General features: G+C 41.2%; 2 protein-coding genes across 6 annotated transcripts in view; one reads left to right on the forward strand and one right to left on the reverse strand.

Annotated features, from left to right (window-relative positions):
- RPP40 (ribonuclease P/MRP subunit p40) overlaps positions 1 to 16459 on the forward strand; it is a 33070-nt gene extending 16611 nt beyond the window's left edge. The window contains exon 9 of the mRNA XM_069008191.1: positions 12846 to 16459. The gene's annotated coding sequence lies outside the window, so the exon portion shown is untranslated. The remainder of the gene's footprint in view (positions 1 to 12845) is intronic.
- Positions 16460 to 16601: 142 nt separating this feature from the next.
- Positions 16602 to 19307, reverse strand: part of CDYL (chromodomain Y like) — a 106136-nt gene continuing 103430 nt past the window's right edge. For all 5 annotated transcript variants that reach the window (XM_069008186.1, XM_069008190.1, XM_069008188.1 and 2 more), the window contains one exon: positions 16602 to 18452. In XM_069008186.1, coding sequence (XP_068864287.1) covers positions 18294 to 18452 — 159 coding nt within the window. In that variant the 3' untranslated portion in view covers positions 16602 to 18293. The remainder of the gene's footprint in view (positions 18453 to 19307) is intronic.

Here is a 19307-nt window from a genome sequence, read left to right on the forward strand (position 1 = left end):
CTGGGGCTGCTCAACCAACACTGCAGAACCATGGTGGAGTTTTGCTCATGCAGGGACTTGCCCCTGCTACAGCTACTACAAAAAGAAATGGTAAGGCAAACAAAAGATAGAAAGGAAAAGGACAGCTTAGACGGGTGTTTCTCTTCCCCCTCTTGTGAGAGGTGCACAGCAAATCAGTGGCTGATCTGGGATTAGAATGAAGGCTTTTTGTAGCTAGTCCAGTACTCTAGCTACTAGATTAGAGTTCCTCTGATGCTGTTAATTAAAGATTAATGCATGCAATTGACTCTTAGTATGGCAGCTATACTGGAACATGCTTGAACTGTTTTATCATTTTTATTCACAGACTGGAGCTTAAAGACCAAAACTGGAGACTAATTCAATTAGTGGGCTATTAAATAACCACCACCTTCTGAATAGTAGCAAGAACTTCAGTAATATCTACTATAAACTAAGGCAACTTCTTATAAAGCAGTGGCCTCTGTTTCACCCTTGGTAGCTTCGAGCACTACTGAGCAATACTTATTTTAATGCAGCTGTATACAGGAGCAAAAAGGGGGAGCTGAAATGACTTGAGCAGTTTTCAGCTTTCCAGAAAGCAAAGTGCAGGGTGCCTTTGCTAAGGAAAATTTCTCCTAGTTGGCTTTCTTAGAACAATTTCGTTATTAGAATATGGATGTGTTTGACTTGGTAAATTGAAGAATGTCCTAAGCAATGGTACAGGTTCTTCAGCACTCTCCCCATCCCACTGTAAAATATAGATAAACATTGTTATTAATGTTATTGCTGATAATGCCTAACGCAGATGTCCAGGTTTTACAGATCCCAAAAGCCTTTCTGCATCATGTATCAGCAGGGTTTCAGAGGATGCAAAGGGACTAAATTTTATTGCATGGTTACTGTTGAATAACAGCACATTTATTGATTTATCATGAAGACAATTATTTATAATTTTGTCACTGTTGAAGATTTTAGCCCTATTCAGTGCTGCCAGAAGGAGTATGCATTTTTTAAAAGGCTTTCTCTTGAGACTCTACAGGAAGCTAGTGCTATTCCACGGCAATTTTCAAAAGGCTTTGTAGTTTGGCATGGAACAAAATTCTTAATGAACTCGACACTACTCTGTCATTTGGACAACACTGCTTACTATTTATGAAGAGAGTTTTCTTCTTTGTTATTGAAGGGAATGAAGAATTTAAGTGGTCAGCTCTTACAGAGCTGATGCAAAACCCAGCAGTGATACACTGGTCCTTGTGCCTGTTTTTTGGTCAGATACTAAATCCATCTTTAGCTCTCCTGGTGTCAGAACAAGACGTTGTAGGCCCATAAAGTTATTTAAATATGCTCACATATTTTTGAGCTTCATGATCGTTTGGTATAATTTGCTTTCCCATAATTGGCTTAAATGCCATATCATGTACTTGTGACTGATTTGACAGGAAGGTGGTGGTGTGTTCCTGGTGTCACTGACGTCTGTGCTGCTGTACAGGATGGCATGACTTGCATGTCTCATGTTAAATACTGCAGAATCACAGTCTGAGACTCGTGGAACCTCTGTGCCTGCACTGATCTTAAAGGTCAGTAGGAATAGCTGGCATTTAGCAATTCAGGATATGCATTTGCAAGTTCCATGAACTAAGTCTTTAAAATTATATAAGCAGCCTCAGATTATACCTGTAAAAAGCAGCAGTCCCTACAGAGTTTGGAAGACTTTAAAAAAGCAGACCATTGTGGTGCTTATTTGTAGGCAATTAATTCCCCAATGGCATCGACAGCCTTCAGGCTGCATACCCAGCCCCACAAAGTGCGTTTGCTCTTTCGCTCAGAACAGAAGTGCAGAAAAGTGGATGTGCTGAGTAGTGAGCTACCTACACTAGCTGGGAGACAGTGTGAAGGACTACAGTGCTCTTTGGGATTCTACTGCAGCCTGCAGTGGTGGAAGTGGAAAATTGGTGGGGGTTTTTCGGTCGTGGTTTTTGTGGGGGGGACGGGTGGGACAGGACATGAGTACAGTTTGAGATAGAGGAGAGTGCCCAAAGAGCTGTGATAGAGACATCTGGGTTTTACTTGTAGCCCTGGTAACCAATTGCTGGGTGACCTTCTGCAAATAGCTCGGCTGTTCTGTGCTGCTCTGACACTTTCCCATTCAATGCAACAGCCTCAGAGAAGCTACTTGCTTTGCAAAGCACTCTGAGGGAGCCGCAGGTTACCATTTAGTGTTCACAGAATTTACCTCAGAACCTGGAATTGGTGATTGCCACATCCATTTTCCTCTGAAGACTGCTAATCAGAGCAGGGTGGTTTTGGCCAGAGCTTCAGGGCAAAACAAGTCCTATCTTTCCCCTACCTGCCTGGAGGGTGATGTAAGTGAAGGAAGTGGGATGGGGTTTACTCAGCTCAAGGCAAGACTGTAAAAACATGGCTCCATTTAGTTAGCAGCAGCGCAGAGAACGGGGGCATGAAGGCTAACTGAGGGTAACATGAAGCATTTGGGATATTTATAAGAATGTGAAATGGCTTTTCTTATTAAAAGAATGGTTGTGCATCATTAAGGGCATCAAAAGTGAAGTGGGAACATGCTTAGTGAATCAGGAGGAAGAGCAGTCCTTGGAAGCTGCTAATCTATTTATGTTCCAGTCGTGCTCAGAGTGTGGCTTTGAGGTCTGCAGCTCTTGTAGTTGCCTGGAACATGTCACTCTGCAGCAAGATTCATTGTTCTGTTCTCCCTGAGACGAAGGCTGGGATTTTTAGCTGTAGGACTTTGCTTTCAGTTGACCAGAGAGACATGGCTAAATTCCCGTGCATTGTTTTGCTGAAACACTCTTAGTTATGGCTCCCGTTATAAGCATGTCAGTTCTATGTGATCTAGGCAAAAATTGATGCTTTTAGTGGTAAGCAGCCAGACCTTTATTTTGGGGATTATACATGAGGTTTAGGAGCCAAGTTTTGATCCCTCTTGATAGAAGTCCCTTAAGCTTTCAGAATCAGTAGGTCACTTTTTTGGTTCCCTGATTACTCAAAGGGTCAGAAACTCTTTTTTTTCTTTCATTTTTCTCTACTTCTTGCTGCTAGACTTTCTTTGCTATTCCCCAAGCAACGCTCAAAACGTTTAGACATTAAGCCTCTCATTAAATTAGAGTGGAATCAGAGCTCTGTGCCTTGCAATGAAGATTTAGAGGGGCAAGATTCAGCAGGGATTGAACAGGTTTTCAGGAAGTGATATAAGATGTGGCTCCAAAAGGGCTTCCAGCCCAACCTCAGCCCTGTTACTTTGCATGGGAACCTCTCTCTTTTCTGCCTTCCCTTGAAGAGAAGTGAGTGCTTTTTTAAATAATGAAGAATTCCTGTAGCTTTCTTTCAAGTCCCCAAGGTATTGTTGACCGTGGGAACCCCTCGTATAGCTCCTATGGAAGTGGGAGCTTGGAGCGTAGCCATGACACTTCCATGTAAGAAAGCACACAAGCCCTAGGCAAAACTCTTCACTGGTGTTGGTAGACCGGGTGGAAAAGCCAATTTTTATTCTATGGATTTGTTTCTTTTGAGAATGACAATCTATGCTGACTTTTCCTCTCTGGGGGCTCAGAGTGGAGTTGCTGCAAAATTTCAACTGAACATGAGATGTTTTTAGATCCAGATGCTGCTCTCTCTGCTTCTTCTCTAATGCATGGCTTGATCAAATGAATTACATGCTGAGGACCTGTAGGGGGGTGAGCTGTGAAGAAAGTGTCTTTAACATGACCGTCAGAAGGTAGGTAGGCCCAGGGCTGCTTTGGTGCTTCATAATCTGGAACAGCTCTTTCTTGTCTTACTCCAGTATTCATTGGTGAGTTGGTTCAGGAAGTTCAGGTCCTCCCGGATTCACTGACATCTGTTTCTAAAAGTTGACAACTGCAGCGGTAACATAGGATGGATGTTTGGCTGAAGCTTTTTCAAAAACACAGAAATGGCTTCATGAACCAGACTTTGTCCAAAATGTCATAGATGCTTGTCCCTGTAACTTGTGAGGACATGGTAGAAGCACTTCGGGTTCTTAAGGTGTGCCAGCTCATACAGCTACTACTCTAAAAGGGTTGTGGTTGGCCCCCTTTTTACCTCTGAATTCAATTTCAGCAAAAAAAGTCTAAAAGGGCAAAGAAGAAAATGAATTTAGAAATTGGTCTTGGACATAGACTAAACGTGAAAAATTTTGCCTTGAATCTTTTAGATAATAGTTTAGAAAGATACACAGTATTTTTCAGACATAGGATGAGACTCTGATGTGTTTCTCTCCAAACTCATCTCCAAACAATCTGGAAGTCTCGTGGACACAAGAGAACAGAATGTTTAGATGGTTGATTGCAGTGTGCATAAAGAACTCCCAGGTCCTTCCACAGCGTCCTGAATTTGGTAAGAACCTGGGTTTTTTTCCTCCTAATGAACAAACAGATTATGATGCCAAATACCTCTGAACATGTTTAAGTTTATTCTATTCGCAATCAAATGAGATGAGGTACTGCCCTGTTCTAAGAGAAAATCTACAAATACCAGAATCTATGCAAAAAAAAAATCAAGAAGCTGATCAGTGTTGCACAAACTCTTGGTTTCTTGCCCTTGTACAACTATGGGAAGAATAAAAAGCCTCTTGATAATTGCCCATGAAAGGCATTTAAATGCTTTTGTTAATCCCCCTGAAAGCATGCAGGCTTATAAGTAAGTACTGCTGTGGGTGACATCATCTGGTGACAATGGCCCCTAGAGCTGAAACCTCTCATCAGCTCTGAGTTCTTCTGTGTGACCCTGAATCAGGGCATATTTTCCTAGAATCAAATTTTTCAAAGAATCCATTTAGGAGTAGAAATAAGTAGCAGCTTCTTGTGGACTTCACTTTCTCTTGACTTCACTCATCTTCAGTTTGCCTTTTTTGTTTTGTTTTGTTTTTTGACCTCCACAGATGATTCCCTGTGTCTGTAATTTGAAATTACTGCAGTCAGTTTTATTGCAGAGGGTATAAACTTTATTCCTGCTGTCTAGACCCTCGGTGCGTGAACTTTCCAGATGTTTTCAGTGAAGGATTCACTACAGGTAGTAGCACGTTTAGAGTGAAATGGTGCAACTTCCAAGCACTTTGCCCAATTTCTAACCAGTTCTCATACTGAACATGAAATGCTTTAGCCTGGTGGTGGCATCATGTCAAGTGCTGTACTCAAGTGTAGGAACAATCATTGCCTTCCAGTGCTTCCTTTAAAAAGAAAAGTCATGGAGAAGAGTAGCAAAGCTGCACAAAAGATTTTGCTGTTACTAGAAAAGGGAGGCTGGAGAAGAGGGAAATGCACTGCAGACTGTTTCACCCAAGCCAATGCTTTTAAACTTGATTGGCCTTTTTAAAGAATGATCAGAAATGTTGTCCTTGCCCCATGGTGCTGCAGTTGGACAAGCAGCCTGTTGAGTTGTGTCCCTGTAGCTGTTCTGAGGGTGTTGCTGCCAGCAGGATAATGCCCCCTTTACTGGGTTCTGGAGGTACTGGGGGATTACTGAGGGAATCCATCACTCCTTGTTTTTCTTCTCTCCCAATAGTGTCTGGCTTGCCTTGGTGAAGGAAAAGGCTGGGACATGGGAAAATCCTGAAACAGACTATCAAGAGCAGTAACAGTGTGAGACAGTGAAAACCAGTTTCAAGATACTGTCAAGAGCCTGGGCAAGTTTTTTGGGAAGGGAATTGAAACTGACCCAAGAGAAGTCTGGACTATTAAGTTAATTACCCTGTCATGAGGTTTTTGAAAGCAAAGATGAAGCTCTATTAGCATGTTGGCTTCATGGCAATCGAGAGCTGGCTGGAGCCTGTTCATCTGCATGTATTTTTGGGATGAATTAGAGTCTAAAAGCCTGTGGGTTTTGTTGAAAAATGACATTTTGAAAGAGGCAAGTTGGCTGCTAGGATTCAGAATCACAACAGAGCCAAAATAAGCTTCATATTTCTTAACCCCCATGTCACTGTGAGGTCCAGATTACCCCAGGTGATATGCAAATGCACAAGGATGGAGCATTGTGAGCTGCCAGGTTTTCATGAGAAGGGGGCAAAGGAAAATAAACCACAGTTGTCCATTATGTAAATATATGGCAGGTATGATAAAGACTGAGCTATTCAAACCTGATAATGTTTGTGAGGGAAGGCAGTAAGAATAGGAAAAAGAGCTAGGGATATGAGTTAACTGGAAACTCAGACCATGACTTCAGCATCTGGCACAAGTCAGCAGAATAAATAAAGCACGGAGATGCTGGGGGGCAGGGAAAGAGACGTGTCCAGAGCAGCATAAACAGTGAGTCTTGAGCCAGGGTACTGTGCATTGTGCTAGCAGGAGTCCAGTTGGGTTTGTGGGAAAGATGGATAACAGCAAAACAGAATAAAGGATTTGAATAAAGGCAACCAAAAGATTGTGCTCCAGTCATTCTGGTGTGAATCGGATGCAGCTCCAGGGGACTTCAAAGATGAATACTGACATAATGCTAGGAGAGAAATGGGCTTTCTTTTTATTAGAAAAGAGGCTGATTAGATAAAATTGTGATTTATGTCATTCTGAGCATGTGGGGAGCTGGCATCAAGGGCTGAGAAACCAGTATATTACAAAGGCCCAAGGAAAAAGGAACTGGATTCTGAGGGACTGCTTATTCTCTCCTGATACAAAATGATCATTAGGAAAGATAAACTTATTAAAATTAGGTAGTAAATATAATTTTGGGCAGATTGTAGCCAACAGTGGTCAAGGCCTACTTTGTGTCAGGGTGAATGGGAAATTCAGAGCCTAAGTGTTGGAGTTTCTCTGATGCTGTATAGTAGCATCTCTGGGTAGATCAAACTGGAAAAGCACCAGGCTTCCTCCAGCACCTGTGTTCCTTTTCCAGATATTGCTGGCCTCTTCAGCTGGGAAAGGGTTTATGTGTCCTTGTCAAAAGCTGCTCTGAGTGTTGGTGAAGTTCTGCTTCAAGGGTGGTTGGACAAAGGGAGCACAGCAGAGAGGAATGAAGGGTGTTAAATAAATGGGCAGATACTGTACTGATCCAAAAGATGAGGAAGAATATAGTGCCCAGCCTGACAGGGGCTCCTGTTTCATGTGGCTCCTGCCTCTTCCCTCAGTAAACCTCAGGGACACCATTTCTTACAATTCTATATTTTGTATGATTCAATCAGGGGATGTGTAATTCCTGCTACAGAAAGAAAACTACTGTGTGGATTAACTTCCTAGGCAGGAAAAGCCTGTGCAGACCAAATAACAGTCCAAAAGAATTCCACTGTTCCACCTTCTGTTTAAAAACACTTAAGGTTTTGGTTTACCACAGAGGATGTCAAGGAGGGTGCCTCTAGAGTTCCCAGAACCCCTTGTGAAAATTTCCCCATCATATATAATCTTGCACCAAGAACCTTTAAAGTGAAGCTTCTGAAGCTGTGCCAGGAGGCCCTGGTCTGCAGTTTTGTGAACATTTCTTATTTTCACAAGTGTTGAATTCAGAAATTGTCCTGCTGCAATTGTAGGACATTGTGGCCGAGATGAAACTGAGAGTAAAATTGTCATGATACAAAGGTAATTGGGTGGCTTGTTAGTGAAACCTTTAAAAAAAAAATTAGAGACAAAAATGTGGCTAAAATTCTTACAATGGGCAAAACCCTGTAAACTTATTAGGTAAGTTTTCCATGCAGAATATATGTTTGACTACTGAATGTGTGTGTGTAGTTGGCTTGTTATGTATCATAAACATATTTTAAATAAGGGATTTTAAAAATTTAACAAGATTTATTTCCTGTTTGTTTTTACTGACAGTTACGTGTCTAAATCTCGTGGTTACTGTCAGAAATACTGAATTTTACTACTGTCTTAAAGCCTAGCTTCATTAATTGGCTCAAATAAAAAAAAAAAAGCAGGTATGAGGGAAAATCTATAACTAAGATTTTTGCAAAGTTAGAGATCATTTTGCTTTGCTGCAAATGGTTATAAAAAAGCTGCAAATTTGCTGCTTTGTGCAAATGGTTATATGCCTGTCAGTTAAACTGGTTTGGGTCTTTTTTACCCATTCTGGGCACCCAGCCAGCCTAACTTACAAAACTGCAATTATCATGATTGTTAGGAATAGTTCCACTTCTTCCCTCAGATTTCTTCTGCCTTGCTTCTTTTCTTCTTCAAGGAAGTCTTAAATTTTCCTGTCAGTTCTGAGGAGACCCCGATTTTCCCCTTAGGGGTTCCCACGGAGACACGGAGTCGCAGAGGCTCTCCAGCTCCCTGATGAATGTAATCCTATCAGAGGCAGCAACAAGCCACAGTGTCACTCCACAGGATCAAATCCCCAACCTACAAAGCCAGGTCTTGCTGCTAGGAGACCCACAGTGCTCTGGGTTTTTAAATTTTATCATTCAAAACAGAATTTCTAAATATATTTTGAATTTGAAGGCAGTGAGGCTTTGGCATTTGCATCATTCCTCATTTATGACCACAGTGTTTCTGTGGCAGTTGGTCAGTAAATGCTTCCAAGGTATTTTGATGCCCCTCCACAAAACAAGAGAAAGAGCTGGCAGCAGATGTTGGCCACCCAGCAGCCTTTGGGCTGCAAGTGCCATGGTCTGAGGGTGCCTGGTGTAGGGCAGCATTTACTGCATTCTTGCCTCTGGCCCTATACAGTCTCCAGAAGGAACAAGCCACTTCTTCTGTCAGGGTCCTGGATAACTCCTTTCCAAGTCTAGGATGTAGGTGTGAATGGCTTTAGTTATCAGGCAGAGCACACTGGAAGGTGCAGTTTTTCGTTGCTGGTGTGAGCTGGGAATCAAGCCTGTGAGGTGTTGATAGTACCTTGATCTGGTGGGGAAACGGGGCAAGTCTGTAACCTGAGCAGGGCTGCACTCTGCTCTTTTATCACCAGTGATTTGCAGGGTCAAGTGTGGCAGCAGTCCAGGCACGGGCCCTCCGCAGCTCCTCAAACAGAGCTCCTGCTGTGCACGATAGGAGCAACGGATGTAGAAGATCCTTAATCACGGCTGTCATCCCCGTGGAGGAGCCGTGCCTCTTTCCTGCGTTACATGTGGTTTTGGGGTGGGATGCTCTGATTCTCCTTCATCCATGCCAGTGGTTTCATTTTGAGGCAGGGGCCTGAGAGGGAAAATCCAGTGCTTATCTCACTCGTGCCTTGTGCTGCTGGGTGGCTGTGCCTCAGTGATAACGCGCCTCTGGGCCCCTGCTGTTGGGGCTGCAGCTCTTCTCAGGTTACAGCTGCTCTTCTTCATCAGGATGAACTTACAGGGGCTCTAGGAACATCAGAGATGTTGATGAAATAATGATGGTGTGTTAGGTTATTATGTAGTTTTGGCCAGATACTGTCCATGAAGGATCTTCCCACGTTCAAACAAACTTCTTGGGATACAAAACTCTGCTGAGGATTTCTGAAGTCTCTTTTATTTTCAGCCAATCAATCCCTTTCAGGAACCTCTGGACAATTTTTATATGACTTATTTGTTTAATTATTTTATATACATTAGCACTACAGACTGCTGTATTGCTTAGAATCATAGAATCACAGAATATCCTGAGATGGAAGGGACCCAAAGGATCACGAAGTCCAACTCCTGGCCCTGCATAGGACCATCCAAGAGTGACCCCTGTGCCTGAGAGCATTTGCCAAACTCTTCTTGAACTCTCCCAGGCTGGTGCTGTGACCGCTGCCCTGGGGAGCCTGTTCCAGTGCCCAACCATCCCCTGGATGAAAACCTTTTTCTAATATTCAACCTAAACCTCCCCTGACACAACTTCAGGCCATTCTCTCTGGTCCAGCTCAGTGGCAAAATTGCAGTTTTAATGCCTGTGTGTCAAGGACTGTCCAAAAGGAGATGTGCCACATCTCTTGTTCAGTGAGTTTTGCTCCCAAAGCATTAACTTACCATGTGAGCATTGGGTGGATCTGTCCTGCTGCTAGGAAGTGCAGTGAGGGAGCTGAATGGCATTTTAAAAGTAGGCTAACCACAGATTTCCAGAAACTCCTCACTTATTTTCAGCTTTTGAGGTACCTCATTAATATCATTCTTGTGCACTTACTGCTCTTTCTTTTTCTCATTGAAAACTAAGTTTTCAACCAATTAACGCAGTTCTTCTGCTTGAGGCACGAGCTCTGGTGAGCCCCAGGTCAGAGAGAGTCCAGCTGCGTTCTTCTGTGCGTCGCTGAAGAGACTTTGGCATCAGGAAAGGAGCTGCTGGCTGGGCTGGCTAGCTGGCTTCTCTGCAGAGGGAACACGGCAGGAGCCGATGGGATCGGCTCACGTTGATGGGATCGGCTCACGTTAGCTCGGAGACGAAGGAGGAGAGAAGCTGTTCAGGTCTGGCTCCTAACAGGTTTATTGTTAGAAGTTCCGCAACCCGAACAAGCTCGGAAGGGATGGAATGCAATGGGATGCTCCCCCGAGGCTTGTCCTCAGTTTATAGGGAATTTGAAAACCCCGGTGAAAGGGGAAAACAACCAATGGGTTACAAGCCAGGGGAGGATACAGAGTAAGAAGAACCACTGGGGGAAACCGAGAGGCGGGGGTTATAACAGAGAACCAGTGAACAACCGAGGAACTGGGAATCTTCCCGAACTGGGGGAGGCGGCTTGGACCCAGCACCGCCCAGGGGAGGTGCAGTTTAGGCTTCTGAGCTGCCCCTCGACCTCTGAGTCTGCCTCTTCGGGAAACTCGATCCAGGAGATGGGCTGGGATTGATTGGCATCTTGCTGCCCCAGCCCCGAAGTGGGATGGGTCACAGGAACAACCAATTGTGTTTAAGCTGTTTAATGTCTGTGAAAAATTTGTCTGCTGAGCTATGACATCTAAACCTGTAGCAGAATGTAAAATTGAGTGAATGTGAAAAAGTGCATTTGCCTCCATCTGAATGGTTGGTGTGACCATGGGGATATCCACTGTAGGGGAACCTGAACTGTATTAAATGCAGTAGCCTATCTTCTTGTGCCAGGACCTTTCAGAATGATCAGGCATCTGAATTATTTTTTAAGAGTTTATTCTGAAAGTGAGTTGTGAGAGATTTCCAAATTTCCTGCTTTGCTCCATTAGGATTAACAATTTGCAAAGATCTTCTGTTGAAGGCATTGGAACCAATTCTGCTGCCTCATGGACTAATATCAATTACTTCAAAGGTTTATGATTCCAGAGCAAACTAAACCTGTTCTCGTGAGCTGAAAGAGATTATCCAAAATGTTCAAAAGATTATGGAATTGTTGCCCCTGGTTCCTCCATCAGACTGGCTGGTGTGACTTATTTTTAAGAAAATTGGTGTTGAGACCTGACCTTTTTCTTTCTCTTCCCTTGGATGTATGGACTTGTTTCATCTCCATCCAGAATGCAATTTTCTGCCAACACGTAATTCCTTCAGAAACACTGACAAATGAAAGTGTGACTTCAATTATTCTTAGATACGGCGTAATACTGTCTTCAGAAATCATTCTGTGGGTGTTACAGCCCAGCTTCTGAGATAACAAAGTTAAAATTTCAGAGTCTTATTTTGATATGATTGGTCCTGAGAAGCCTACCAAGAACCAAGCAGAAAAACTTTCAGTGCCCACAGTGACTTCCCTTTGTTTTCTTATTTTGATCCCCTTGGTTCAAGGGGCCATTCAGTTTAAGAACTGCCAGCTTTGCACTGTTTTAATTTTGTTAAGTGTTATTTAGCATCCAGAATAATGCTTCCAGCATGTAAGTTCTGGGTTTATCAAGTTTGCAGCTTAAATCCCCACCAATCTTTCTGAGCATAAAGGCAGGAGAGGTGGGGGTGTGTGTACAGTGGAGAGAAGGAAAGAAATATGGGGACATTACCTCTTTGAACATTTGAACACAGAAAGAAAATTATATTATTTTGTCATTTTTACTTCACATAGTGCAAGCATGATTTCTTTAGAAGTATTGGTTTTGGTTATTGCTGGCATAGCAGATGGTTTTAGGTTTGTTTTGGTTTTTTTTAGTAATACTGTTTGGTTAAAGATCTCAGCCCAATTTGACAAGCTCAGTGGATTCCAAAAACTTTGTAAGGAACAGCATCTTATTTCACAGAAGTTGCTGCTGTCAGCAGCCAGTTTACTCAGCATGTGACTTTGGGGGTGGCTTCAGCGAGTGCCTTTTCCTACTGAGACAAAAGGTACAGTTTTGTCTGGCAGTCAGAATATTTTGCTGGAGAGGGTTATGAGTCTTGGAAAGCAGCATGGAGGAAATACTGGTTTATTAGAGCATTATGAGTTGACTTCTCACCCTGCAGAGTTGCACAGTTGCTCTACAGTGGGCGATTAGTAAGTTATACCCAGATGAAATGGCACAGATGTGTTACAGTGGCCCTAAAGGCTCACGCTACCTGCTTCTGCTTGGGTGGTCCACGTGGTTCTGCTTCAGCATGACTGCCATGGCTGGGTAACTGTTCAGCTTTGTTGATTGATGCAGAATTTAGAAGAAAATGCAAAATTTCAAGGAGTTGCTGAGGCCAAAGCAATGTTTCAGGTGTAAGGCATGGATTTGTTTTGGTTAAGTATTGCAGTCCTGTTTATCCTAGAAGAAATAAATTTCTTTTTCTTTGCTTTAATAAGTTTTCTTTGTGCTTTTTCAAGGCAGGGTAGAAGATGATCCCTGTTTTACCTGAAATGAGCTGAGCTCACTCCCATGAGTAGAGCTGTACTTATGCCTCTTCTGGGTGATTTGGTATCATCCAGCAGAAGCTGGATTCTTAAAGACTAAAGCCTGCAGTGTTGTAGAGCTTGATGACCTTGATGACCCTGCAGTCCAAGCCAGAGAGGAAGTTTGTGGTGATGACTGGAGAGTTGGAAAATGAATGCAAGTTGGCATTTGGTTTTTTCCACAGCATGACAGAAGTTGGAAGGTACCTCTGGCAATCACCTGGTCCCACACACCCCTGCTCAAGCTGGACCACCATGAACTGTCTACCCAGGACCATGTTGAGAAGTTCAAGCACCAGGATGGAGACTCCACAGCCTCTCTAGGCAACCTGTGTCAGTGCTCAATCAGCTTGACATTAGGAAAGTGTTCCCTGCTGTTCAGAGGGAGCCTCCTGTGTTTCAATGTGCCCACTGCCCCAGTGCTGTCCTGGGGCACCACTGGAAGCAGCCTGGCTCCATCCTCTTTGTACTGCCTGGCAGGTGTCTATTTACATTGATGAGAGCCTGCCTGAGCCTTCCCTTCTCTGTGTTGTCCTTCCAGGAGATGGAATCAGGGTGGCTGAAGTCCCCTATGAGGACCAGAGCCTGAGATTCAAAATCTGAGTTTAGACACAGGTGCTGATAATGTCCTTCAGACTGTGTGGAACAGGTATATGTCCACCTGGTGTTCTTGTTGATTCTAGCTCTTCCAGAATTGAGCACAATAAGAACAAGGACTTAAGGGAGAATAGCTGCCACTCTTTTACTTCTTTAGTTCCTTTTACTTCCTACACACTGTTGGTTTTTTGGTGGTTTCTAGTTGTGCTTGTTTGTTATGTTTTTCCCTGTGCAGAAGGGATGAGGACCAGAATTTCATCACCATCTTCTTATTTTGCATTAAACCTCAATATCTTCACCCATCAACCCACTTTCCATCCTGTGAGTCCCTCAAGAGATAATTATATTTGGGGTTTGTTTGTTAGGAATCTTGGTGCGTGACCTTGTCAGTCATATCCCCCCCCAGGTAGGGAAAGAAAACGCAGAGACCTGTGAGCGAAGTATTTTCTAGAGAAATCTGAGGGGAAGTACAAGGCAGGACCAGGGTGATCTTGTACTATACAGGTGCTCTCCTTCTAGATTCTTCTTTCCTTGGAAAGGCAAATTTACCAGTGTGCCATCTCCAGTAGATCTGAGCTCCCATGCTGCATGACTGAAGGTTGCCAACTCTGATTTTGTTGCAAGCTCTGTAACAGTCTGTGTTGACAGCTACTGGCAGTTCCTTAGGATGGAAAATCATGTCGCAAACTGTAATTGAGTTGAGGCATTTCCTCCCTCCTACTCTCTCCTCATACTCCCAGAAGCATACTTGTCATGTCCCAGATGAATGTGAAAGTGCCTCAACTTCCAGCAACAAACCTAGGCAGAGCATTGGCTCCATTTATTGAAGTAAGTTTGACCTGTCCATTTGACCAGAAATGTTTTATTTGCTGCCTCATTCCCTAGCTGGTTGAAGTCCAATTTTATCCACTGTTTGGGTAAAGTGTGAACTGTATCAGTGTAGAGTTAAGCAATTTATAGCTCAGTATTACATGTTTTTTCTATTCAAGAATCCCTGACTTTAAGAAATGAATCCCACCCAAACATGTACTTTAATTCCCCTGAACCTTTTTTTCCAGAATGATAATGGTGCAGCTTCTGAAGTACAGAGAAGTGTCTTAGCAATGTTTTCAATCCAGTAGAGGACTTGCTCAGAGAAACTGTTTCAAATCCCAGACTCATGCAAATTAGGGAGTTTGAACAAGGAAAAAAAAATCTACTGGCAGGTTTAGATCTTCAGATTACCCTAAAATCTTCTTGTTGTGGGTTAGTTTACCCAGAGTTAAGACCTTGCTCTGCTTTCTATTTTTTGCTCAAAGTAACGTATCAGCAGAAGATGGGATTAAGTGCACACAGGTGCCTTTCAAACAGCTCCAAGTACATTCACCCCATGGGTCTCTACTACTATTTCCTCATCAGGAGAAAAGCTCTCTTATTTATCTCTAGAAATAAACTTGTATGTGATAGAACTTCCGTGGGGAAAGCCTTAATGTTTGGTGCAGTCCACTGGCCAACGCTCATCAGTTTGCTGGTTTGGGTAGTGCCTGGGCTGTTGCCTATTTCAGAAAGAGAACTTGAATGTCCTGGAAGGACTCCTACGCTGGATTATCAAGGCTTCTGTGCTACTTTTAAGTTTTAGCACCAACACAGCCAGCTGCCTCACAGGTTGTCTCTATGCTCCCTAAGGAATTAAGAAAATGGTGCAGTAGTGATACAATCAGGATAACGGATAGTCTTGACAGGAGACACAGGGATCAGGAATGAGCAAGACTAAAACTGGCTGAATTTTATATTCCAGTACCCTTATTCCTAATTCTACTAGCTATTGACTAGACACTGACATGCAAACAGGAGAGACTTGCCTTCCTGCCTGAAGAAGGAAAAGCCAGGAAACTTTTTGTTAAAAAAATCCCCAATAACCCTATGGAAGTTCTCTCAGGCATCATTTAGAAAGATACTGTTTCTATATTCTTGTATTGCACGTGGGTTTAACTATTTGTGCTGCTCCAAAATCCTCCAGATTTACACTAGAATTAACACAGAAGAGCCATTTTGAAGTACTGCTACTTCTGGGAGGCTGTGACCTCAAATGTGGGGCTTTAGAAGTAATGTTGGCTGCACAGTTTGCCCATGCCTGGGAGAAGTTTTGTGACTATGGTTGGATGCAGTCATCAGAGACTAAACCTGATGCTTCAGGTTAGATAATCTATGGCAGTACTGCAAATTTATGTAGAACAGTACAAGCATCAGCAATGAGTCAGGCTTGGCAAAAACCTGTCTATTCTGTGAAGAAAAGCCTTGAAAACTCTCATTTAAAAAATGTCTTAAGTCAGTTTTTATGATCTCTCAGGTTTTCTTGTTTGTTATTAGAAGTCTATAATAATCCTGTCTTTTGTTCTATTATGGCTTTGCAGAGACTGAGCTAGACTTGACTGTAACCTTCACACACATCAAAAGATATTTACTGACCCATACTGAAAAGAAGGGGACAGTATTTTCCTGAAGAAACAGTATTCCTGTAGTCCAGTGTATGGACAAAAGGTGTGCAATATTTATGGCATGAGAACACAGTTTGTTAATAGTGCCAAGTTAGTTCTGACAGTGTATAGGAAGTGGCCTGACTGAAGGACTTTTTCCAGTCAGACAGGAATTTACACAATCACCAACTTATTCACATTTTATCATGCAAACTGTAGGCAGCGTAACAGCCCAACTGATAGCAACACAAAAAAATGAATGAAGTAGAATTATTTTTTCAGTTGAATTGCCTGTACCTTCAATTGATTTAATTCTAAATGTCTTCACTGTAACAGTTCTTTCATGTTTAAAGAAAGCATAAATAACCCCCCAGCTGATATATTTTTGAAAACTATGCCCTTAGAGATGTCAGAAAAGGGATCTTTATATAAACTGGAGTCGAACTCCACAAGGATTGGAGTGTACAACATTACAGAACTTGTAGGTAAAGGTATCTTTTCTTCTCCTTTTCACTAAAATCAAATTCACCCGAGGAATTCTAACTTAACCCCCACTATTGTAAGGAAAACAGTTTATTTTTAAGAGATTGCAAAGAAACATTTACTGAACATTCATTTGAACTCTAACATAATAATTAGAAGTAGAATAATTCCCTCTTTTCTTTCCCCATCTACCTCCTGTAAGAGAAAACTTCTGTAAAATTTGCACCATTAAATTAATATTCAAGTTTTAATTTGAAGGAAATTAGGAGATTTTTAAACAAAATAAAACATAAGTATTAAAGCATTAATTTACAAGATCTGTTTCAGCAAGTTTACTTTAAAATTAGAATGGAAATGTCTTTGAAAAAGACAACTCTCTGAGAGAACCACATTTAAAATGTGTTAAGAAATATTAGTTTTATTTAACCAGTTTTCACAGCTGAATATTTATTCTATAAAAACTTTACAGATTGTACAGTTTATATATAGTTCAAACTACTAGAACAAAGAAGTAGGTCCCACAGATGCAAAAATACTGTACCAATCCAAGGTAAAGGCAGATTTACACACTGTACAGCTCTCCACTGGGAAGGGGAGGTGGGTCAGTTCCAAGTAAAAAGTTCAAAACTGTACAAAAATAAGGTTTGATTTCTTTTTCATTCTTCATAATACATTCAATAAGATTGCAAGCACAGATACCCAAGTAATAATAGATATCTGCAGTCAGGAATCAATAACCACTCCTGAAAGGAATGCAAAATAGGTCTATTTACACAGGGCACTCTTTTACACCATACTGCATATAGTGTATATTTCAAATAATAAAAAAGCATAGACAAAGAACATTAAACATCTAATATAAGGTAGTTTTTTTTTTAAAGAGGTTTTTTTTTTTTTTTACTTAATAGTGTGCCAAAAGAGTTTTAACTTATTAAATAATATATTCTAAGTGAACCTAAAATTTATGAACATAAAATGCATTTTTGGTGTAATACATCAATTAAACCAGCAAATAGGAAAAAAAGAACCAAAACCCAAACTGTATATAAAGTAGTATTTTCACCCAGCAACAGAAGCACTTACGTAGTTATTAAAAAAAAAACAAAACCAAAATAAACAAACAAAAAAACCAAACAAAAAAAGAACAACCCAGAGAGGATTTTTAAAAACCCACTAAAACTAACTTATAACTTAGGATATTCATACATAAGATATTCAGTGATTCACTAATACTGCAAAACAAGCTTTTGTGTTGGTTTTGTTTTCCTTCCCCCTTCCATTTCCCTCTAGCTCTCCCTCATTCCCTTTCCCTAAGAGACAGTGGTTTCTTCATGCTTTCTGGGTAAGAATCAGACATATTCCTGCCCCTTCCTCCCACCCCTCTATACCTCCTCCCCAAAAAATAACAGAGTGTTTCCTTAGCATTAATCCTGAGCACACTCTCTTTTTGGGGTATGTGTGATTTAAGCATAGTAGGGTGTAATTGCCCCAAAATTTTAGAATGTTCCATGACTTGAGGTATTTCAACCTTCTTCTGAGACAGTGCCTTTTCTTTAAGCTGACTCGTTGGACAGAGAAAGCAAGGGCTGGCTAATACCCGTTTCAGTTCTGTATTCTCATGAAAAAGAAAAGCATTATTCCAGACTTCCCTGCCACACAGAAAATAATGCAACACCATTCACTTTTTAATTCATTCTCTATTTGATACAGTACTAGCCAAAGATAACAAAAACTAGAGCTTTTAAAGAGATGTTTGGTAGTGCACTCTATTGTTTTTTAGCTTGTGTGTGTCTACATACACACTCTCACACATATTACATTTATATATATATATAAAAGACATATATAGATACATGCACACACATACACTAGTGTGTGTATATATCTGCATGTAACAATCAGGGAGAAAGGAGTTTTGTTCAAATTTAAGTGATACAGTACTTTTAAACCCCTTGACAATAAAAGGGGAGGGGGTGTGTGTCCACTCCTGTTCCCAAGCTGAGCAAGGGGTTAGTTTATATAAGGTTTTTTTAAATGGGCATATTTTGCTTGCCCTGATGTCCAAGAAATACAATTCCAGTGTCAATGGGCATCTCATCAGAATTCATCAATTCTGTTCTGCAGATATTTTAATATTGAGTCCATCCCTTGTGCTGAGCCCCAGATTTTCTTCAAAACTTCACACTCCTTTTCGTTTGCTTGTTCCAAGTCCACCTTCATGATGTTACGTACTAAAGCTTTGGATTCTTCAAGTACCTAGGCCAGAATTAAAAAAGGGGGAGTTGGGTTAGTACTGCCTAAGAACTGAGCACCACATGTGCTTCTATGAGTGGATAACAGGTCTATATGGATGAATCCTGAAGCTGATTATCAACTTAAGCTTATCAATTCATGGACATACTATGACTGTAAGAAATGTTTCTCATAGTCATCTTTCTTCTAGCATCACACAAAATTTTCTTTACCTTATACCAGTACAATTTAAAAGTGCATGAAAGTGTGAAAATAATGAAAATCATAAAATAACTATGAAAAAAAATATGGTTTTACAACTACAGAAAAATGCAAGACCTTATTGGTGAAGGCTAATCATAACACTATTATCCCAAACTGCTCTACTAACTGGGCCAATCTTGATTTCTCAAGCACTTAAAATACACTGAAAAGAAATCTCATTTGTTTTTTCTGTTTAGAAAATGAATAATTTGCTTTTAAAATCCAAATTTTCTAATGCACAGAACAGTTAATTTGTGCTGCACCTTTTCTTTTAAGAAAGTTAAAATTACCACCATTTGATACTATCTTGTGCAACTGCCACACAACCACTGTGCTTTACTCATAAAACTAAGTCCAGCATAATGCCAAAGACTGTATTTTTTTTCCTTGGTAACTTAAGTTACAACTCAAGCTAACTCAAGATTTCTGTGTTTCTCTGCAGGTGTTAGGGCAACTGTTTATATTGTTGATTCGACTAAGCTGGACTTCAGCAACTCTGTTAATACCAAATTATATTGTAAAAATCCAAGGCTGCTTTATGTTCCTTATCATATGCCACAGTACACTGTAGTTAAGAAGAGTTAGATAGAAACTTTAAAAAGAACCCTAAAAAAC

This window comes from Aphelocoma coerulescens, chromosome 2 (genome assembly GCF_041296385.1).
Source record: "Aphelocoma coerulescens isolate FSJ_1873_10779 chromosome 2, UR_Acoe_1.0, whole genome shotgun sequence".
In the NCBI taxonomy this organism is placed as follows: Eukaryota; Metazoa; Chordata; class Aves; order Passeriformes; family Corvidae; genus Aphelocoma; species Aphelocoma coerulescens.